We start from the raw sequence: 23,242 nt of genomic DNA, 5'->3' as shown, positions 1-23,242 counted from the left end.
TGTGGCTGCATTTGCTTAAAATTATTTGGATGGGACGGAAATGGGAGAATTTTCTATGAAATGGGGGAGAAAAATAGGTGCTGTGAACCTTTTCAAACTGTTTCTGGGATGGAAAGCAAATGGGGCAAGCCCCTGTGAGGAGCTCCCCATCATCTCTCCCCTGTGGAGCCCAAGCTCATTTCACTCTTGGTTTATGGCTCCTCTCTAACAGGTTTGCTCAGCTCACACTCATTTACTTTTTATCTCAGCGCTCGTAGGTTCCTCACAGCTTTCCTCTGCCCACAGAACACCGAGCAGATTTCATTAAAATCATTAATTTGAGTGGTATTTCCTCATCTCACACTTCCTGCCCAAGCCATATTTTGTGGTTTGAGCTGAAGTTGAGGATATCAGACTGACTGAGATTATACGACACAAATCCCGGGAATTTGCTGGTAAAACCAAACCTTACCAGGAGAGGAAAAAAAAAAAAAAAAAAAAAAAAAAAAAAAAAAGTTTAATCTGTCTTGTTTCCCTGCTGCCCTTTTCTCAGAGATTGCCACTTCTCAATGCTGGCAGAGAACAAAAGCTATTGTATCCTGCCCTCACCAACAGAGCATTTTGGCACCAGGAACCCTCTCCTGGCCTGGCAGCAGTGGATTTCAGCCTTGGCAAGGATGTTACCTGCCAGTTCTTACCTGTCAAGTGACAGCTTGGCTTTGATGCTGCCTTTCTCTGAGTGAGCAGGGGGCACGGGGATGGCATTTTCCCCACAGAGATCTCTCACAGCATCAATGCCCTTTTAATCCTCTCCCAAACCCATCACCCTCTGAACAGAAGTGACAGATCCAAACCCATCTGCATTAATAAGGGCACGAATTCAGCTGGATTCAGGCAGGAAACGCTGCAAAGCTCCCTGTGACAGCTTTGGTTTTGATGTGTTTGAACGTGGCAGGGACTTCACGTTTAACTCACAGGTCCTCTTGGAGCAGAGCTTCTCCCAGAGCTCCACGGGGAGCTGTGACTGCAGCCTGATGTGCCCTGAGACTAAAGTCTCCTCTCTTCCCCACAAACCTGGTGTGACAGGAGAAAACCTTTGCTGACCTGTTGTAACAGCTCGGTAAAAAAGGAGCTTTGTGTCTGTGAGCTGCCCAGGACAGCTGCACTGGGATCAAGCTTTCCAAATTCCCCATCAGGCTGCGAGGGAGGATGAAACACTTCCAGCCACGGGGAAAAAGTGCTGAAAGGACAGGGCAGTCCCTTGGGGGTGGCTGCAAACCTTTCCCTGTCACAAACCCACCAGGAAAGGGCTGATTTTCATAAAACTGCTCCTGTGACAGCTTTTCTGCTTTCTCTGCCTTTCTCAGGGAGCTTTCCTGATCCACAGCAGTGCCCAGAGGGGTGTCAGGGCCCCTCCCAGCCTAAAGGAATGTGTTGAGCTGTGTTTAACCGGGAAGAGCATCCCCAGAGAGCTGTGAGACCTGTCTGGCTCTTGCCCGACCTCCCCTCAAAGGGAAGCCAAAGGCAGCTCTGCTGTGCCATAAATGGTTATTTTCTTGTTGCCAGCCTGGCTTCCTTTGATGAAAACGACTAAATAAATCATTAGAAATATTTTAATTAAAGAAGCAGGGTAAAGAACAGGCGTTCACATCCTGGAGACAATCTGGCTCCCAAGGGTTGTATTAACTGATTTGTTTGAAACACTTCTATCCCCTGCTTAGTTTTAAACCAAGCTCATTTGAACTCTGCCCATTCCTCTCTTCCTCTCTTTCCCTCTCCTCCTCTCTCTCTCCTTCCATCCAGTGAGGCCACAGGGACTTCCAGCTCATCAGCTTTGATGGAGAGTTCACCGAATTTTGAGGCTGATCCAGCCAGCAAGCAAATTAGAGACACTTAGGTTTTTTAACTTGCTGCTGCTTTTTGGGCAAGGAGAGGCAGGGCTTTTTGACATCCAATTTTTAATACATTTATGTAACGCACCAAACGTGTCTTTTCCTGATTTAGCTTAACCAGAGGGATTTTTTCCACAGCCATATGAGAGCTGCTCTGTCTGCTCACAGGATGCTCGATAAAGCACAGGCTCATTAATGTGCTGGTGATCTATAGATCTGACAAGGGCTGGCGTTGGTAAATGTCATCTTTTTTATTTTTCTCCCCGCCCTCCTCCCCCTTTCTTTGCCCCTCTAAAAAACACGGTGGAGTTCCAGCAGAGCGGTTTGCTGGGAATCACCAGCTGAGGTTGGGGAACTTCACTGGGGAAGGCAGTGAGCACAGGCTGTGATTTAGGGAGGGGAAGGGGGACGCTGCAGACCCTGAGCCCAGCTCTCCCCGTCAGTCTGCCTGAACCTGCTGGTGTCCTGAGACAGAGCAGAGAAAGTGCTGGGGCTGTTAATTGGGCTGTTGATGAGATACAGATGAGTTCCCCGCCGATAGCTCTGGGACCCTCCGCAGTCCCCGCCACATCAAACCTTTTTAATTTAGCAGCAGCTAATCAGCCTCGGTGGGACGGGTTCCTCCTCAGCTGCTGCCCCCAGGAACAGCCCAGGGACAGGTTGTGCCAAGAGCTCCATGACTTCTGTCCCCAGGACCTGACAAACTCAGTGTGTGCCACTGCAGCCCTGCCTGGGCTGTGCTAAGTGTCAGTCGTGTCACCAGAGGGGACATCGGGAGGATGCTGGTGGCCTCAGGGGTGAGCTGTGTGTGTGCTTCTTTGGTTTAATAGTTAATGCTTTCAATACTAACTTCAATGGGGGACCTTTTGCCTCCTTGCTGCGCTGCCATCAGCGGTGTCACTCAGGAATCCAACCCCATGGCTGTGTCCTCAGAGGGGTTTCTTTCATTTGCTGGTTTGATTCCCTTTTTCCCCTCCCCAGCCACTCCCAGATTCCCTCTCCCGGGGCCACCTTGACTGCAGTGTGCACTCCTTCCTTTTCCTGGGCACACAGAGAGCGGGGTGATGGCTGCAAACTGAGGGGCAGCACCTGGAATCAGGGCCCAGAAGGTTCCTGTTGTTGTTTGCCTGTTCCAAGATCAGGATTCAGGACTGGCTTTTCCTTAATTTGAAGCTGGGAATGGGGCTGGTAAATACCAATGATGCCTCTGGAGCTCGTGGTGAAGTCTTGCCCTGTCATCTCTGTGCTTACAGAAAATAAGCGGAGTACAGAAATATACTAAACACAGAAAAATAAGCAGGAGATTTTGCTAAAATCGTTACCTTGATTTTATTTCCTCACCTCACTCCATGAGGAGCCTCAAAGCCTCTGCTCACAGGGCAGAAGCAGTGAGGCAGGAATGCTCCACATGAGGATTTTCTACAGAGATGAGGAATCTTTCTTTGCCACCGACCCAAACCACACCTTTTCCAGAGCAGCTGAACTGAGGCACCTCCTGTGCCTGTGGGGACGGAGCAGTGGCACTTCCCTGCTCATTTCCAGGCTTTTGGGGCTGGTTCACACCCGGAGTTTCACAGTTTGTGCTTGCAGAGCTGCCTGCAGATGCCTGCGGGTGTTTCAGGCAGGGCTGGATCTCCTCGGGGCTCAGGGAGGTGCAGAGATGATGCCATGGGGGTCACACATCCCCGAGGACATGGAGAAAACTTTCTCCACCTGTCTCCAGGTCACATAACCCCTCTCCCAAAGGTGTTGAGCTCCAGCTTGCACCCAGCTGGCTGTGCTGCTCTTCCAGGACAGGTATCACTACTCCAGCTCCTCTGTTCATTGGGAACCTCTCCCCTGGTTTGTCAGCCTGTTTATTTCTGGCCGGTTTGTGTGTATTTATTTTTGTGCCAACGCCATCCTTTCAGCTTCAAAAAGCTGTTCTACCTCTTTGCTGCAGACTTCCTCCACCTGGAGTATTTATACAGACCAATCACCTCCCCTGCTTAAAAACCCCGAGTCCTAAAAACCCTGAAGTCCTTGTCCAGAGCCTTAACAACAGGATGGTCTCATCCATGTCCGTCTGGAGCATTTGATTGTTTTCTAAAAAAAAACCCAAACTTTGCAGATGGATATGTTTTTCCGTTTTCCAGAGGCTCTTTATATGTAGATAGAGATGATTAAAATCACCTTGACATCCATCTTGCAGAAGAGGGGCGTCAGGGGCCCAGACACCCTCTGACACTGCAGGAACAGCAGCAGGAGGAGCTTTGGGAGCCCCTGAGGGGCACAGCGGTGAGCTGGGGCCAGCCAGGATTGGGGAAAGTGCCCCCAGCACGTGGGACTGTGTGGCCTTGGTGCTTTTAAAAGCAAGGTCAAACCCACAGCACTGTCAGGAGAAGAGGCAATTACTCTCAGCACATGCCAGCAGGGGAGGGACAAATTGGAGAACAGCGAGGGCTGTTAAAATTAAAGTTAATCTGTCACTAATCTCTGGTTGAGAAATCCGAGAGGGAAGAAAAATTAGGCAATGTTTGTGAGTGATGAGGCGATTGCTGCAGAGGGGCTGCTGCTCAGCAATCAGAGCAGAGGCGGGGAATTCAGGAGGGATTCATCCTGCATGGCCACTGAAAGCTCTGCTCCAAGGGCTCCCTGCCTGTGAAATCTGGGAAATCTCCCAGTTTTGGGGGCTGGTGTTCCCAAGGTGAGCCCTGCACTAGGAATGGGCACGGCCACAAGGCTGCCAGAGTTCCAGGAGGGTTTGGAGAATGCTCTCAGGCACGGGGTGGAATTGCTGGGGGTCTGTCCTGCTCGCCCTTCCCACTGCTCCTTGTGCCTTGCGATGAGGAGGCTGGGTTTGGGACTCCTCACACATCCCCACTGTAGCTTGTAGGGTCACTTGGGCTGGATTTGGCACCTGGGAGAGGAAAGGACTTGGCCATTCATTTCTTCTACACCCAGAGGGAGCCCAGAAATCACCTGGCCCTTCCCTCTACACCCAAAAGGAGCCCAGAAATCACCCGGCCCTTCCCTCAGCACCCCCTGGGTCAGTGAGGGTGTCTGTGCTGGGCTCAGATCACAGCCACCCTCAAGTCCTCGAGCCTTTGGTGACCCCAGAGGCCAAGCAGTGCCCAGAGCAGGCACAGAGTCAATCTCAGAGCTCCACACCACCTTCCCTGCCCCGACTTGGACATAACAAGATTAACCCGTGACAGAAAGGAAAATGAATTAGTTCCTCCCAGTCTGACAGTGAGAGGAGAGCTGCCTCAGCCCCGGTGTCACAGGAGGGAGCTCTGGAGGAGCTCTGAAGACTCTCCCTGCACTTTTGGGGTCACCCACTGCCTCTCAGGGCCGCAGCACCCCAGAGGTGTCAGAGGACACCAGCAGAGCGCTGGAAGCTGATGGGCCAGAGGAGAAAAAGGAGGGGAAGGGGTTCCGAGGGAGCTGACCTCTCTCAGCCACCCCTGTACCCACGAGTAAAAGCAGAGGCTCTTTTAAGGACAATGAGAGAGCAAGAGTTGAATTTACACCTTCTGAATGAGCTGCTGGAGGTGCTGATCTCCCTGCCCAGAGCTCTGAGATGAGGCTCTTGAAGTTAAAATTAGGTTTGGTGGAATATTCCTCCCCCCTGGCTGAAGGCAGTTGTGTCACAGCTGAATCACGATGTCCTCCCGAGCGCTGGGGGGACTGACCCCTGCCATCCACGCTGGGAATTTGGGTTTGCTGCTGGAAATTTGGGTTTGCTGCTGGGAATTTGGGTTTGCTGCAGCCACACTGATGCTTGGATGGGTAAATTGGGCTGTTGGGTGTGATGAGCCTGAATCAAAGGATTTGGAAGTGCTTAATTGTGGTAATAAGCTGGAAGAGGAATCGTGGAGCAGCACCACTGAGAAGGTGGCTTTGTCACCAGGTGGAGGGCAGAGGCTCCCAGCACCACGCTGGGAGGGCCAAGCCCACAGATTGGGGATTTCTGGCTGAGATGGACCCATTTGGTGGCATTTGGGGACAACACACAAGGCTGTGTGGCTCCCAGGGAGCTGCCCAGCTCCCAGCTTTGTCCCCCAGCAGGGAGGACACGTGGGGAGGCAGCACAGGGCCAGGCTGGTGGCACTGCAGAGCAGGTGGGGCTGTGCACAGAGGGTTAATCTCTCTGCTGACCTGTTCTGGGATGCCTTGTGAAGGTAATGGAGCGTCCCTAAACAGGCCAGCTCCAGAGTTGTCACTCACCAGAGCCATATGGACAGTGACTCGCCCTATAAATCCCCTTATTGTGCCGTTTGTCTCTCCAGATTGGCCACTGGCACGTCTCTGAAGGGCTCAGCATGGACAACAGGATCTTCTCCTCCAACATATCCGACAGCCTCTTCAACACCACGCTCATTGTCACCACCATCCTGGTAAGGGAAGGGGGCACCCACACTTCTCCTCGGGCCAGCCCAGCCCTCAGGGTGGGGTCAGCTGGTTATTAATTCTTGTCTATAGTTCAGTCTCCCAAATTGTGAGTTCTGGTAACAAAGTGAGAAATGGTTCTGTCTCTAACTCTTTACAAGGTCTTTTAAGGACAAACTGTCCAACGATGAAATGACACCTAAATTATTTTTACTTTTAACCCAATAACCAACCACCCCTGGCCCACAATGAGGATTTTTTTACCCAATTACAAAACCCCACCCAGACCATGGAGAAGGAGAAAAAGAAGGACTCAGCCTCTGCTCTAAATCCTCCATCTTGCTTTATATCTATATTACTGTATTCTAAACCCTGAAACTCTCAGTTTTGCCCCCTGTGATATCCCACACTCCTATCCAAACCCCACACCCACAATCCCAGGGCTGTCACTCAATTTTGGGAGCCTTTTCCACGGCCTCAGGTCACTGCAGTGTTTGCTTGGGGGTCAGTGAGCACAGAAAACCTGGAATTCTCAGGGCTCCAACCCCCTCCGTGCTCCGTGCTGGCGGGACACCTCGGCTAAGATGGGAATGACAGCTGCCCAGTTTCACTGCAGGAAAACCCTTACTTAATGCTGAAGTGGAACCACCAGGAGCTGGAGGGGAACGACCGCTACGAGGGTTTCTGTGTGGACATGCTGAAGGAGCTGGCCGAGATCCTGCGCTTCAACTACAAGATCCACCTGGTCGGGGACGGCGTCTACGGAGTGCCCGAGGCCAATGGCACCTGGACGGGGATGGTTGGGGAGCTGATAGCTCGGGTGAGTGCATCAGCTGCTCTTTTTATCTCTGCTCTGCTGGGATTCACAGAATTCACAGAATGACTGGGTTGGAAAAGAACTTCAGGATCATCGAGTTCGACCCAGCCCAGACACCTCAACTAAACCCTGGCCCCACATCCAGTCTGTCCTGAAACACATCCAGGGATGGTGACTCCACCACTCCCCAGGCAGAATTTATCCCTCTTTATCCCTGTTTCAATATTTTATCACTCTTTCTGTCATAAACTTTTTCCTGATATCCAATCTATATTTCCCTTGGTGCAGCTCGAGGCTGTGTCCTCTCGTTCTGTCAGTGCTGCCTGGAGAAAGAGCCCAGCCCCACCTGAGCACAACTTTATAACCACTTTTTAGGAAGTTGTAGAGAGTGATAAGGTCACCTCTGAGTCTCCTTTACTCCAGGCTGAACAACCCCAGCTCCCTCAGTCATTCCTCACAGGGTTTGTGTTCCCAGCCCCTCACCAGCCTGGATGTGCTCAAGTGCTGGATTTGGTTCTGCAAAGCCCCTGGTGCTTCGTGATGATGAGGATGGATGGGGTTTTATTCCATTTGGGAGGCTTAGAGCAGAGGATTTTCACTTAATGTGTTTTCCTGGTGGAAAATGTGTTTCTTGGGGTGGTGTGAGAGTGTGGGAAGAAGGCAGAGCAAGAGCAGGGCCATGGGATGCTCTCAGGGGTGGTCACTTTGTTGGAAAGGAAGTTTGGACTCTGGGATCCCATGTAAAAACTCACTACAGAATAGATTATTTTTTTTCCTAGTGGAAAGATAAATGAAAACTTGCAACAGAGAAACATAAGCTTGGTAAAAGCTGAAATAAAGAATTACAAAACCACACTGGGAATGGAAGCAAATAGGAATCCCATTTCTGCCTCGGAAAGTTTTGGCAGATTCAGTTCAGCTGCTTAACTCAGTGTTGCTTTTGGAAAAGAAACATCTCCTATTTTCCTTGAAGTGCATGGCTTGAGATCTTTTCACTGCTGTGCTCTGTGGAGCTGCTGCCCAGCAGCAAAGCTGAAAACTGAATTATTTTGCTGGGCTTGACAATAATTCCGTGTACACCTGGGCTCAGGCAGCCTGGACCCTCCTCCCTGCTCTTTGTTTCCCTCTGTGATCCTTCTCAGGCTTCCTGAAGCTTAAACAGAGCTCACAAAATGCTCCGAGATCCTAAGGAAAATAGGCTTAGCCACAGCTAACTGTGGGATTGATGCTGTTTAAGCCAATACTTCCTCACTGATTTCTGCCTTGTCATTACTGACGTGCCCATGAGAGCCCCAGTGCCACTTTCCCAGCTGGTGACAAAGCCATGGTGACGTGGATTGCTGATAATCCCCCCTCCGTGGGAGAGGAGACCCTGAGTCATTTTTCTTCTGCAGAGCAGAGGAGCAAAGGTCCAAATCCATCCCCTGTGGCTCCAGGCAGGGATCTGAGTCTCCTGCCAGATTTTTCCTCCCTGGAAAATGAGCATCACTTCACTCTGTGGTTTATTGGGCGCAGTGGAATTAGGTGGAGAGTTTGGCTTGAGGATTTTGGAGGTCTCTTCCATGATTCTGTGGTCATTAATGGGTCCGTGATCTCTAGAAATGCTCATTGTCACCTTCTGCTTCTTCCCCACGTGGTGAAGGGTGATGCTCATCCCACTCCAGGAATTTCAGCTGAGTGTTTGAGGTCAGCTGGGGCAACTCTTTGTCTGGCAGAAGATGGGATTTTGTTTTTTCTGAGGGTCACAGACAGGGCACTGAACAGACTGGAGACTCCCCTGAGCTCTGCCTGTCTCCTGGGTCACCCTTCCCTGAGCAGTCACTCTCAACGCCAGCTGAGATCCCACCTCCATCTGCTCTTTCCAAAGAGCTTCTGTGAGGCTGTTTGCAAATGCTCCAGGCTATTGGCATGGTTTTTATCCATCTTTGTGTCTCTGTGTGTGTGTACACACACACAATTACACTCCTGCAACATTCCTTTGGGGAGGCAAGAGAGAGCAGCATCTGATCAAAGGAAGGGAACAGCCATCAAACTTTTGGCCTACTAACCTTGGCAGTGTCTCTTCATTAAATGGGACCTTCTGGAGGGTTGTTTTTCTCCAGTGATGAGTGTTTTAACTTTGTCTTCGCACAGAAACCGTTTGTTTCTTCTGCAGCTCGAGCCTTATTTAGGAGGATTTTTTTTTTACTTTTGCTTCTGCAGGGCAGAGCTGTCAGAGCCTGTGAGGCTGGATCACAAATTGGGGAAGAGAAACAGCTTTGTCTCTTGTTCTCCCTATATCCCTGAGAGTTTTTATAATGGTTTCAGCAAGTTTTTGATCAATCCCAGGGGCTGGGCTCAGGTCAGCCAGGGCAGAGCTGTATGTGCTTGGTGTTGTGTTTATTCAGGGCTGCCTGGGATGTTTTATTTGAGGGCATTTCACTGCCCAGGGGACAGTCAGTCCCCAAGGGAGTTTATTCCAGCCCCTTGTTCCATGGGATCCAGCAGATCCTCTGTTGGGTGCACATATTCCTCTTCCAGTGGATTTATCCCCTGGACACTCTACCCCTTTAGGAGAAAAAGGGAATCAGTTGGGGCAGAAACCTCTCACAAAAGTCCCAAATCCTTCCCAAAAATGAAAGCTCTGCCTCAGTCCAGCACAGTATCATTGTAGGAAAATAATTCCCCCTTGATCCTGATCAACCACGAGAAAATAAGTTTTTTGACTCACACTCAATGTGCAGGACCAAAAGGTCACAGAATTATCCAGCTCCGTGCAATGCCTCCTCAGTAATCCCTCTGTGGCACGGAATCTCCTCAGAACAACTCTGGGCTGTTTGGGAGAAAAAGTTTCATTTTACTGCTTCTAAATTAACCGGCTATTGATTTATTCTTAAGTGCTGGGAATTCCATTGCAGCCTAATTGTGCCCCCTGATACGACTGAGCAGGATGCTGTACAAACATCAATCTGTTGTTGACCCAAATTCACCAGTACAAATCTTCCTGCCCTGCTCACAAAACAGGTTGGGAGGTAAGGATCAGGGAGACTGGGATCCTTGGGAATCCTGTACAGTTTGGGATCAGCTCATGGAGGTTTGGCTCGGAATAAATCACTTGGAAGGAGTCAGGATCACAGAATGGTGATTTAGTTTCAACCCCCTTTACACCTTGCAGTATCCCAGGGTGCTCCAAGCCTCATCCAGCCTGGCCTTGGGCATTCCCAGGGATGGGGCAGCCTCAGCTTCTCTGGGAATTCCATCCCAGCCCCTCACCACCCTCACAGGGAAGAATTCCTTCCCGATCTGTCTTTCAGTTGGAATCCTCTCCCCCTTGTCCTGTCTCTCCAGTCGCTGATGAAGAGCCCATTCTGTAGTGAAAGATGTCACAGACGCAGAAAAGCCTGGGCTCATTTGTCCCTCTGAGCAGGCAGGGCAGGGAGATTGAGCACCCTGCTCATGCCTGGAGTGAGCAGGGCAGTGAAGCCACTCTCCCTGTCAGCCTTTTCCTGGCTCTGGCACAGGAAAACAAACAAGGGAGAGCAGCAAATCTTCCCATCTCCTCCTTTCTGGCATCAGAGACTTAAAGGGCATTTGGGCTGGAAGAATTACATCCTGCTCCCTGCTGCTGCAGTGCAGTTCTGGCTCACAGTCCCTGATGGTGCCTGCTCTTCCCCTTCTCTCTCTCCCCAGCTCATCCTGGAGCTGAAATGAGTTCTCTGGCGTGACACAAACCAAGGGATGTATTTTCACAGCACCGTGACAGCCTGGCTTGAGTCTGGCCAGGATCAGTGGTGAACAAAGCTCTTTTTGAAGTGAGGGACGTGAAATTATTCATCTGCTCCAGCCTCAGGAGCAGCAACACCAAGAACAGAAATCCCCTTAAAGCTTTGGGGTGCTGGTTTTCCTCGCTGGTGCCCAGGTGCTGCTTTCCCTTCATCTGGGGAACGGCAGGAAGGGGAAGGAAGGGCAGGAAGCCCTGCTGGGCTGGTCTCACTGCTGCCCCTGCGTGCTTTGGGTCCCCATTCCCACTGCTTCACCTGAGCTGGCTTTGCCACGGGCAGGGGGAACACCTGGCCCAGGTTTTGTCCTCCCACCCACAGAGAACAGGGCAGGTGAGGGCAGACTCGGGGCTGACACCTGCTCTCAGTGCTGGTCACCTCACCCTGACTGTGCCTCGCAGGGAGAGCTGCAGCCTCCAGGGTCTGCAGGCTGTCACTTCTGATATGGCAGCACACAGACTTGTCCTGAAAATAACCACTCCCAAACACCTGTTTGGAGTGACCCTGCTGCCTTTAAAGGCAAGAATTGGCACATGAATGTCAGGGAGTTGTGTGGAATAGCAGAGAGCTCTGGAGATCATCCTGCAGAGAGCACGATGGGTTTCTGCTGGGGCAGCCACCCAGGGCTGGTGCTGCTGGGTCTGCACAGATTGAGCTCGAGCAGCTATTTCACCTTTCTGGGAGGCTTTTTGAGCACAGGGACAGTGTAGAGAAAGGATTTGCTGCCCCTGGTCATGCTGTCAGAGCTCCGTGGGCAGCGCTGGTGACAACGGCGCTGTCACAAACACCCAGGGGATGTGGCATCCAAGGAGCTGCTCAACGAGGGACTCCTGCTCCTGGCAAAGATGCCAGCCCTGTGCTCCCAGAGCTGTCCTGCTTTGTCTTCGAGGTGTTTGTCACAGCCCCAGCCCCTCTGGCACCTTCTCCCTGCTGTGTCCCCAGTGCCTGGCAGAGGGCTGGGGGATGTCCATGGGGCTGGGCTGTTCTCCCGGCTGCTTTCTGCCATCCCATGCCGTGGGAGGCTTCTCTGGGATCCTCTCCGGGCTGGGGCTGACGTCAGGGCCCATTCATCACCATTAGCACCGAGCTGAGCCCTGTCAGAGGGGGCGGACGCCGCCTCTGGACTGGCAGTCCCTGCAATTTGCTCCTGGAGGATGCTTCATTGTTGTTCCTCCTCAGGAGGCAGGCTCAGCCCCCGTGTTTCATGTCCTCTGCAGAGCCCTGCTGCAGGCAGAGCCCACGGGAATGCCAGGTAGGGTGCTGGTGGCAGCTTTTGTCTGGCACGCCAGCCCACCTGGGTCTCCTCTCACCTAGCGAGGCTCTGGCCCTGTTTAGGCGGTGTTTTGTCGGGAGAAGCGGCTGCCTCCACTCCTGAAAAGCTCGGGGTCTTTTTTCTAAGCCTGTTTCACGCTGACATTTCTAGCTGTAGCTGTGCTGGAGGGATGAAAACCAACCCCTCTTCTTCCCCCTCATCCTTTGCCTCCTGGTTTTTCCTCTCCCCAGAGCCCAGATGTGGACAGAGTGCAGGACAGGGCAAAACCCATTTCTCCTTCCCCAGGGCATCCCTTTAGCCCATAAAATGCCAGCACCTACCTGTGCTCAGGTGGGGGAGGCTGGAGAGAGCTCATGTTTGCAGAGCTCCTCTGAGCTCAGTGAATCACGAGAAGTTTTGTCAAGGAGCAGAGTTGAAAGCATGAAATGGATGAAATTCAGGCAGAGAATTCTTCGCATGCCATTCCCAGATCAAAGTTTCCCGTGTTATCAGAGATCAGCTCTTAACTTGCATGACTGAGCCTGCAGAGAGAAGAGAGGGAGAGAGTGATGAGGAGCTGGAGCTCTGCTGCAGAAAGTTTTGCACCTCTGATGTGGCAAAAATCCTGGAAGTTTAGCAGGGATCTAAAGGAAATCACTCTGCTGGAATGAGAGATGAGAGAAGGGAGGTGGGCACAAAATCTGAGTGCCCAGGGGAAGGCTGTGCTGTGTCACTGCTCTGTGGACAAAGGGAGGGGGATGGATTTGCCCTTTATTTTGTGTGGGGAAGAGCATTTCAAGAGACTGCTGCTGGCTCAGTAACACCCAGATGATCAGGGAACAACCAAGGTGTTGTTTCTCCCCAGACAAGGGTCAGGACCCCAAAGCTGGGCAAACCTGGGGATGCTGCTGCTCCTTTTACAATTTAACATTTGGGATATACAGGGTAGGAATGAAAAAATCCCGAAAGCTTTGGCATGAAACCCTTTGGTCGTGGTATTTTTACCCTCTGCTTTAGTCTGTGGCTTTGCTGGTGGAATTTTCAGTCTGGAGAACTGGGAGAAGAATTCCTTTGTCAGACTAAGCTGCATCTTCACCAGGGGCTTCCCCAGGGACAATGGCACCTACAAACCCTTTTAAGCAGAGACAAGAGAGGTTTAGGAAGCTTTAGGCTTTCCTGCTAGATAAAATTCTCCACAGCCACGTTCCAGAGATGAACTGATCCCGTTTTTAGTAATCTGCTGGTGTTTACACAAGGCTCAAGTGCTCGCACGCCACGTTGGGATTATTGGTGTGTTTTTAAAAAGCCTGTGGGTAAATGTCTGCCTATGCAGGAATTCTCCTCAGCTCATCATTCATTCCAGCCTGAAACTCTTAGAAATCTGTGAGAGCTGCTTGGAGACAAGTGCAAAAACCTGCAGTGAGCGTGTCCATGTTCCCTGCATGGCCGGGGAGATGTCACCTTCTCCATGAGCCCTTCCTGGGCTCGAGGGTCACTGACACTGTTTTACACCACAAGGACACAGACTCTGAGATTCACAAGGCTGAAAATGACTCCTTTATTTTTGGGCTGTGTCTCCCTTTTATGCCATTTCACACAGCCCAATGTGATTGGTGACACAGAGACAAACCTCTTCACTGCCATTGGTCAGAGCAGAGGAACATCAAGAAGTCCCTCCTGGGGAAAGGAATGAATAACAAAGTTACAGCTACAAAAACATTTCTCCTGTTGACAGAAAATTCCCTGGGAAAAGGATTTCAGAAAACCAAAACACCTCAGGCAGGAAACCAGGGCTGCATGTCACCTTCCCTTTTTTTTTGTCCCTCTTTTGGCTCCAGTATTTCTGCTCTTCCCTCCTGCAGCCCCAGCCCTTCCCAGGGTCCTGGTGGTGCCTTGGCATCTGCACACACCTTGTCAAATTTAGGGACAAAAAAAGTGCAAGCAGCTTCTCTTTCTCCCCCATCTTCTCTTTTTCCACATGCATAATCATCTTCCTGCAAAGCACAGAAACAAATGGATAAGGGAGTGGAGGTTTCATTTTTACAGAAAGCAATTACAGACATTAAAAGAGCTAAAGTACTAAAAATAATGTTTAAAATTCAAATCCCTTATCTATATTACAAGGGTATTAACATGGGAAGAAGTTATTTTTATTTTTTTTTTCCTCCCCGTAATCTCATTTGCTTTGCAAGTCAATCTGCAAACTTTAATGCCAGTCCTCTGAATTTTACTTTATTTATTTTTATTTGGAGACTGATCTGCAGTTGTGGAGGTCTGGGTTTGGCAGAACTCCATGGCTCAGGGGTGAGGACGCTGCTTTGTCACCTGTGGTGCTTGTGTCTGTACCAGAAGGGACAGCTGTGTTCAACAAGGGAGGAGGAGGTTTTCTATTTTCTATTTTTAATGTATTTTCTATAGATTAATATAAAATTTATTGGTTTATGGCTCCAGGTTTTAATGCATTAAATGAATAAAAAATGGCAATCGGGCTGTGAGCACTCGGGGGGAAGGAGCTGCTCCAGCCTGAAAGGGAAAGAAAAATGGAGAGAGGGAAGAAAAAATGGGGAAAGAGGAGGAAAAATGGGGAAGGAAAAATGGGAAAGAAAAATGAGGAAAGGGAAGGAAAGATGGGGAGAGGGAAGTGAAAATGGGGAAAGGGGAGGAAAAATGGAGAAAGGGAAAGAAAGACGGGGAAAGGGAAGGAAAAATGGGGAAAGGGGAAGGAAAAATGGAGAAGGGGAATGATAAATGGAGAAAGGGAAGGAAAAATGGAGGAAGGGAAAGAAAGATGGGGAAGAGGAAGGAAAAATGGGGAATGGGAAAGAAAAATGGGAAGAATTCTTCAGAGCACAGGGTGGGCTAATCTTTGGGGTGAGTTTGAGCAGGGCTTGTGTGAAACCCACCCAGACAGAGGGATGTGGAGACCAGGGGACACAAAACTCCTGTCCCAGGAAGGTGGGACACCCCCCTGCAGGAGCCAGGTGTGCTGGGTGGCCCCAGGTTTGAGGCTTTCCCAGGATTCTGACCTTTTCCATGCTCCCTCCTCCCCAGAAAGCCGACCTGGCCGTGGCGGGGCTGACCATCACGGCGGAGCGGGAGAAGGTGATTGATTTCTCCAAGCCCTTCATGACTCTGGGAATTAGCATTCTCTACCGAGTTCACATGGTAAGAGCCCGATTTTTAGAGCCCTTTATGTCCCTCCATTATTTGCATGCAAACCTGCCTGGTTTAGAGGAGAATAATGAACGACTCATAAAAATATTTTGGTTTCCTATTTAAACGCAAATGTGCTCCACCTTTATTTCCTGCTTTTCCCTGGCTCTCTGCTGTGTGTCAGGAGGGGTGAATTCCATTCCTGTTCCTTTGGCTTCTCTCCTCACTCCTCCCAGGGCACTTGGTGGGGGTTTTTTGGCATGGTGAGGGCTGCAGGATGGTTTTTAGAGTGGCTTTAAGTGGATTTAAGGCCACTGGGTGAGGTGTGCTGAGGACAGGCTTGGCTGGAGGGGTGCAGCAGCATGACACAATGGCAGGGACTTTGGAGTCACCATCCAGTTGGATTTAGTGGCAAGACTGGCTGGGAGGCTGAGCTGGGATATCTGCGGTGTTGGGGCTGTTCCTGATCTCAGCTTTGCTCTCTTGCTGCCTTCTGCCACCTGAGAATCACATCAGGAAGGAATCCCGGGTGGCTTTCTGTGCGGTCACCTCCTGGGAGTGCTCTGCCGGCAGATCAGCCCTCTGCTGTCCTAACCCCAGGGGAATTGTCCCTGCTGGGGTGCCAGGCTGAGCTCACAGCCCTGCCTGGCCTCTGCCCCTCTGCTCTCAGCTCCCCTCATTTATTCACCCTGAGCCCAAGGGAAGCTCCCTAAGCTCAGGGGGTGCTCTCAGCACGGCTGTAGAACCATCACAGGATCCTGGAATGGTTTGGGTTGAAAGGACCTCAAAGTTCATCTCATTCCCCCTCCTGCCATGGGAGGGACACCTTCCCTATCCCAGGTTGCTCCAAGCCCTGTCCAACCTGGCCTTGGGCACTTCCAGGAGTGGGACAATTATTTTTTTTTTCTGTGTCAAAACATTGAGGAATGTTCCCAGATGGGGATTCGTGTCTGCAAGATTGCACATGGTGTTGTGTCTCTGCTTAGCCAAATTTGTCTTCAATTCCCATAAATGCTCTTTTATTTGCATCCTCCACTGTTTCACCTTCTCCCTGAAGCTCGGGAGAGGACAGATTTCCCCCAGTTCCTCCCAAATTCCTGGTGCCACAGGAGGCAAGCTCCTTTTGCAGCCTCCTTCTCCCCAGTGTGCATTTTGGAAACGTGCTCAGCACGGGTGTGGGGTGTGACGTGAGTGACAGCGCCTTGATTTCTGTCAGCCCAACAATAGCAGCCAAAAGGAAAAAGAAAAAAGAAAGAAAATGCATTCAAGCTGCCTCTCCCAGCCCCCTCCCCAGCCTGGAGGTTGTTAAGGATGCAGCGTTGGGGATGAACAGAAACAAATTCACGCATCTATCTCTGTGCTGAGTGGCTCCTGCCAAGAGCAAACAAGTAATTAAAATCTAGTTAAAATTCTGCTTCCTCTGGTACGTGAAGAATTCAGGATCGATGATTGAACTGATCGCTTAAAAAAAAAAATTAAAAAATGAAAGGAGGGTTGAGTCTTCCCAGCTCCTGGAAGTCGGATGGAATTGTCCCTTCCCCACCACTGTTGGGTTTTCACATCAGCTGCTGCCTTGTGCAGCAGGACCGTTCTCTGCCAGCGTCTCCTAGGATTAAAATCAGATTTGCTGATTAAAGTCTGTGTTATGTTGGGAAGGAATTCTTCCCTGTGAGGGTGGGGAGGCCCTGGAATAGATTTCCCAGAGGAGCTGTGGCTGCCCCATCCCTGGAAGCATCCAAGGCCAGGTTGGATGGAGCTCTGAGCAACTTGGGACAGTGAAAATTGTCCCAGATGATCTTTAAGGTCCCTTCCAACCCAAACCATTCTGCTCATGTCCTGCCTCAGATTTGCACCTCAGTCTTCAGCATTCCTGCCTCCAGAGGCAAGGCAGGGATCCTGGTGCAGGCTTTGCACAGGGAATGTCCATCAGAGCTGCCTGGGGAGCTCTGCAGGATTGTCTGACACTTCTCTTTAGGGTTTGAAGTTCCTCAGGGCAGAGGGAGCTTCTGCTGCCACCAGAGCACAGCCCAGCAGCCCCTGAGGCACTCACCTGGAGTTACAGGATCTGTAATTCCAGGCTCCAGGGGGGTTTGGGGAATATCCCCTTGCTGTCAGCTGCTCCATCAGGGGTTTGGAGCTGAGCAGAGGAGCTGCCCAGGGACCCAGGCAGGGCTGCAAAGGCATCTCCCAGGTGGGGTGACCCCACAGGGAGCCCCAGCTGGCTGCAGTGGGGCCGTGGGGAGTGGTGCAGGGCTCCTGGCCTCCCCAGGGCAGGGGGGATCCCCACAGGGAAGCTCAGAGCCCCCCCTTCCCTTTCTAACCCTTCCTCCAAACCTTTCCTGCTCAGCTTGAGGAGGGTGCCTCAGAGCTGAGTGTGGCAATTCAACTCCTCAGACTGGTAAATATTTGTTCAACCAGACAATTCTGGTTTTCCTTTAAGCATGTGGCTTGCAGAGCAGCCCCACAGCTTTCTTCTCCCCACCCCAAAAAACCACCTCTGCAATGTCAAAAATTGCAGCTGACGTCTGTTAATCACAGCTCAGATGAGATGGAGCCTAATAAATAACCACAAATGAGCCTCTTCCTCAGTGAGGAGTTGTCTCCACACCCTGAGCTCCTCCGAAATGCGATGACATTTTATTTTAATTCCCATGTAGCTCCAGTGGCAAGTGATTTCTCGCCCCTTTCTCCTCCCCACGCCGCCAACCCAGCCAGCACCGAGCCTGTGCCTCTTATCACACATAACCAAATATGGCAGCTTTAACCAGAGCTGTCATTTTTCTCAATTTCACTGCTTGTGATACAATCAAGGCTGGATTTCTGACACCGGAGCTCTAACAGGCTGCTGAGGGAAAAGGCTTGGTTGGTTTTCTTCAGTGCTCGTTCTGCCCAGCCAGGGGGATGTGGGGATGGCAGGAGGTGGGCGAGGAGCCCTGAGCAGTCCCTGGGTTTGGCAGGGGGCTGGAATCAGGTGTCCAGAGTCGTTTCTGCACGGAGGGATAAATCAGGATTATTTGTGTCTTACCCACCTTTGCTCACATCCTGCCTCTGTGGCAGGGAATGAGGGACTAGAGATGATTCTGGCTTCTCAGCCCTGAAAGTCCTTGCCTTCAGAATGAGGAGATGCAGGCTGGGAGAGTGCACAGCAAGTGAGCTGAGGCTTGAAGTGTTTCGACTTGATTGCTGCAGAGGACACGAAATGGGAAGGATGGATGGGAAAAGCTCCTTCATTCCGGCCAGAGGAGGCTTGAGAGGAGCTGAGAGGAGCTGATCCCCCTCCTGACAGCTCTGCCAGCAAGAATCCCTCCCCACCAGAGCAGGGTGGAGGTCACTGCTGGACCATGGAATGGATTTGCTGCTTATGGACCAAATGAGGCTCAAGATTCAGAGCAGCTTGTGCAGGGCTTTTATTGACTCCAGAGGAAAAGGAGAGATCTGGATCTGCCCCTGGAACAGTCGTGGTTATCCTGGGATATGCCCTGACTGGGTGCCCTGCAGTTGTACTGAGCACAAATCAACATTTCTGCCTCCCCAGGCTGTTTTCTTGCTTTCCCTCTGACTTCCAGAGGCAGAAGAGAGTTCTCTGCCCTCCTTTTTTAGGGAAAACACTTGTGAGAAATGAGGCTGACCGGGGTCCCTCCAGACTTTGCCTGTGCAGGGCAGGGAGTGCTGAAAATAATAAATCCAGGGTTGTCCTCTCTGTGCCAAATGTCCCCCTCGTCCAAACTCTTCAGTCACCAGAACCTTCCCAGAAAACTGCTGCTCACTGGCTGGAAAAATGAAGATTTCCAAGAACAACTTAAGAGGAGGGTAAATTAATCTCTCCCGCTTCCGTCTGAGGATTTGCAGGAGGCCTTCATCAATTATTGGACATTTTGAACATATCTATTCCAGGAAAAATAGCTCTTCCAATTAACAAAGCCCTATTGGGGCTGTCTAAAAATATCTGACAGACTCCAGATATTGTCATTCCCATCTTCAAAACAGACAGATAAGAGAGAGTTTGTGCCCTCCGTGGGAACAGAATATCTTTATTCTTACCCACAACTGTGAATGAAAAGAATATGTCCCAGCAGCCTGGAAATGACTGGAGCTGAAAAGAACCAGAACTACTACAACTGTAAAGTCACAGGAGAGATTCATTGCCAAGCTGGAGACTTGAAGCTTCCAACGCAATTTCCTTAATGAGAGTAATTTATTGACAAACTGCCCCAGAAATATAAAGAAGACATCGAGGCCTTAATTGCAGAAAGGAACTTTGTCACGGGAGCGTCTCGCAGCGGGAGGCTCAGCCAAGGCTCTGCCAGGGCCTGCGAGTTCCCTGCCAGCTCTGGGATGCCAGGGAGCATCATTCCCTGCCCTGCCTGGGATGATGAGCTCCAGGAGCTCCAGCTTGCTCAGCAACCTGTGCCCTTCACACCCTGCTGGTGCCCCATGGCCTCGTTTCATCCTCCAGGAATAAAGAGTTATTGAGCCACTTTAGCTCCTGAGGAAGAAGGGAACCATTGGTACGATCCAGGACGGCCGAGGAAGGATCCACGGAACTCTGATTTCTTTGGAGGATTATGGCACCAGTTTATTGAGAGGCAGACTCTTTTATACAGCATTTTGGTACAGTCAGTATGATTGGTCATTCAGAGCAACGCTCCTCGAGCGTTTTCTTACAGGTAAATAAGTTAGAAAAACACCAGATGTCAGGAGGAGGATATCTACAGGGATTGTTTTGGGATCCTCCTTGTGATTTCCCAGGCCACACTGACAGAGTTCTGTGCTTGGTTTTCCCTTTTTAGGCTTCAAGGCACTGCCTGGAGCCTGAGAATCCATGTTCTGAGCACTGTCAGTTCCCACAGGGAATCAGGGTTGGAGGGGCATCCAGGAGAGACATGGAGGGGAGAGCTTTGGGAGTGCCACCCCTTGGCAGTGCCACCCTTTGGGAGTGAACCCTTTGGGATTGACACCCTTTGGGATTGACACCCTTTGGGATTGTCACCCTTTGGGATTGTCACCCTTTGGGATTGACACCCCTTGGCAGTGCCACCCTTTGGCAGTGCCACCCTTTGGGAGGGTCACCCTTTGGGAGTGACACCTTTGGGATCGTCACGCTTTGGGATTGACACCCTTTGGCAGTGCCACCCTTTGGGATTGACACCCTTTGGCAGTGACACCCTTTGGCATGGATCCTCTGGATGGGTCAGTGGGAAGGGCAGAGGGAACACCCCCGTGGCACCTGCAGGGCTGGGAGGTGCTCTGGCCTCCCTGGTTTAGGGAGAGGAGCTCCAGCACGGTGAGCAAAGGGGTTCTCCTGGAAGTGAGGAAAAAAAGCCATTTTCCAGGGTCCCTGGGGATGCTGAGGCTGCAGTTTCTGTGGCTCTGAAAGTCCCATCTGGCTTGGAAAAACCAGAATCACAGCAGCAACTGACCCCCCAAAAAATTGGGGAAGGACACAAGGAATGAGGTGTCTCCCACTGTTTGTACCTCACCTGTTTATAGGAGATAACCTGGAACAGAAGACATTGCCTTAAAGAGAGACTCTGGAAAAAAACCCAGGAGAACCTGAACTTCTCCTTGGGAACTGACTTAAAATTAACCTGAGAACCTGAACTTCTCCTTGGGAATGGACTTAATCTGAGAATGGATTCTGAACCACAGATCTTCAACTCATGCATTTGCTAAAAGCTTTAGCAAGCCAAATTCTCTAAAAATGCTCATCCCAGAATGGTTTGGCCTGGAAGGGACCTCAAAAACCCTTAAGTTCCAACCCCCCAAAATAAGTGCAGATCCCAAAAATCTTGTCCTGAAGGATACAGGGACAGGTTGTTGTGGTGTGCTGGGTTTTTCCTTCGTGCAGGGTTTGCTGGGGAAGGTTCCTGACACCTCACAGGTTCCCAGATGGTGACTGGAGCTGGGGATTTTCACAGGCACCCGGATATTTTTAGCAGAGGAAGATTTTTGTGCAACAACTGTTGCCTTTTCTAGCAACAACTCCCAAGTCTCCAGGAGGACTGCTGAGACCTTGTGAAATTCAGGTTTTGCATAACATTCAGTAGTAAAACAGCGAGGTTTGGATGGAAATGGAATTTCAAATGCTGGTCTAAGTCTGGGGAAGGCAAAAAAAAACCCCAAAAAAACCCTTTGCAAAGCTCTGACTCGTGGGAAGCTTCCCAGTTCCAGGTGCTTGGGGAAGCTGTGGAGCTGTTTTAGGGATGCCAGGACTGGATTTCTGGTTTGGGACAGAAAATACAGGTTTCTGTGAGCCTGGGGTCACGTCCCTTGTCCCTGTGCTGAAATGGATGTGCTCGAGCTGTTCTTTCCTTTCAGAGGAGCTGCATCCACAGAGCTGATGGTGACATCCATTAAAATGGGAGATGTTTGGCTTTTGAGAAACTTCTCAAAAAAAAAAAAAAAAAATCTCCCCCTTTGCACAAATTTCATGACGTTTGACAATTTGCTGGCGATGGCAGCATCCTTGTGAAAGTTTAAAATGCTCTGGGAGAAGATCAACCTGCTTTTTCTAGCAGTGAAGCCTTATTTTTTTTCAAGGAAAGGTGGTTTGCTGAGGGAAAAAAACAGGAAATTCTGACGCATCCTGGAGGTAAAAATATCCTGTACCTTGAGATAAAAGTAATAATTTTATTGGGGTTTTTGTAAAAGAAGAAACATTTCAAGGCCAGAGAGAGAGAGAGGAAAGTTTTGAAAACATCTTTTTTTTTTTTTTTCCTTCTTCTTCTTTTTTCTCCCTTTTGCTTCACAAATATATTTCCCTCCCTGTGAGCTCAGGTGGAGCCCTTTCTGCCCAGTTAACTGTGGGGTGGACAAGGATGGGGGGTGAGGGTGCAGCAAACCCTGCCAGGGAGGGGGCAGAACACTGTGATTGCCTAATTTTTTTTTTTTTTTTTTTTTTCCTCTCAATTCACCTCTTTCTTTGCCCGGAGGAACAAAAATGGGCAGAAAAACAGATTTAGGAGATGAATCCAGTGGGGAGATGCTGCAGGACTCGGTCATTTGTTGGGTCACTTGTTTGCCCTGCAAGGCTGTTCCAAAGCCTGGTTTATCCCTTTTCTCCCATTTATTCCTCTTTCTCCCATTTATCCCCCTTCTCCTTTTTATTCCTATTTCTCCCATTTATTTCCCTTCTCCCGTTTTTATCCTCTTTGCCCCATTTCTCCTCCTTTTTCCCATTTCTCCTCCTTCCCTTATTTATCTCCCTTTCTCTCATTTATCCCCTTTGCCCCATTTCTCCCGTTTCTTCCATATCTCCCCCTGTCTCCCATTTATTTCCCTTTTTCCCATTTATCCGCTTTTCCCTTTTTCCCATTTACCCCCTTTGCCTCATTTCTCCACCTTTCTCCCATTATTCCCCTTTTGCCCCATTTCTCCCCTTCTCCCATTTCTTCCCCTTTCTTCCCATTTATTTATCTTTTTCTCATTTATCTCCTTTGCCCCCTTTCTCCACTTTCTCCCCTTTCTCCCATTTCTCCACCTTTGTCCCATTATTCCCCTTATGCCCCATTTCTCCCCTTCTCCCATTTCTTCCTCGTTTTCCCATTTCTTCCCTTTTCTCCCATTTATTTCCCTTTTTCTCATTTCTCCCCTTTCTCCCATTGCTCCATTTCCCTGCTATGGTACCACCAGGACAGGCGCGTTCCCCTCCCGCCCTTCCAGAACCCTTTTCACCTCTCCAGACCCAACCGGCTGGACATTCCTCCTTTGCTTTTCCATCCCCAGGGCCGCAGACCCGGCTACTTCTCCTTCCTGGACCCCTTTTCTCCCGGCGTCTGGCTCTTCATGCTGCTCGCCTACCTGGCTGTCAGCTGTGTCCTCTTCCTGGTGGCTCGGTAATGTCGCGGTGCCTTTCCCTTCCTCGCGGTGCCACCTAGTGTCACTCGCAGACCCGTGGAGAGGGGACACCCAGGGGGACACGGGGACATCCTCTGCCCCACTGCAGGTCACCCAGATGACCCCAGCCCTCTGCCAGTTGGGGACTGAGGTTTGTCACCGTGTCCCCGTGCTGGGGTGGCCG

The 23,242-nt window shown here is 50.6% G+C and overlaps 1 protein-coding gene across 1 annotated transcript in view; it reads left to right on the top strand.

Moving 5' to 3' along the window:
- Positions 1-23,242, top strand: part of GRIK4 (glutamate ionotropic receptor kainate type subunit 4) — a 122,119-nt gene that overhangs the window by 88,285 nt on the left and 10,592 nt on the right. Inside the window, exons 10-13 of the mRNA XM_066334950.1 lie at positions 6,143-6,250; positions 6,859-7,062; positions 15,121-15,234; positions 22,948-23,057. Coding sequence (XP_066191047.1) covers positions 6,143-6,250; positions 6,859-7,062; positions 15,121-15,234; positions 22,948-23,057 — 536 coding nt within the window. The remainder of the gene's footprint in view (positions 1-6,142; positions 6,251-6,858; positions 7,063-15,120; positions 15,235-22,947; positions 23,058-23,242) is intronic.

Source organism: Sylvia atricapilla, chromosome 23, assembly GCF_009819655.1.
Source record: "Sylvia atricapilla isolate bSylAtr1 chromosome 23, bSylAtr1.pri, whole genome shotgun sequence".
NCBI lineage: Eukaryota > Metazoa > Chordata > Aves > Passeriformes > Sylviidae > Sylvia > Sylvia atricapilla.
The sequence above is the reverse complement of the archived record's forward strand: the minus strand, read 5'-3'. Positions and strand labels throughout refer to the sequence as shown.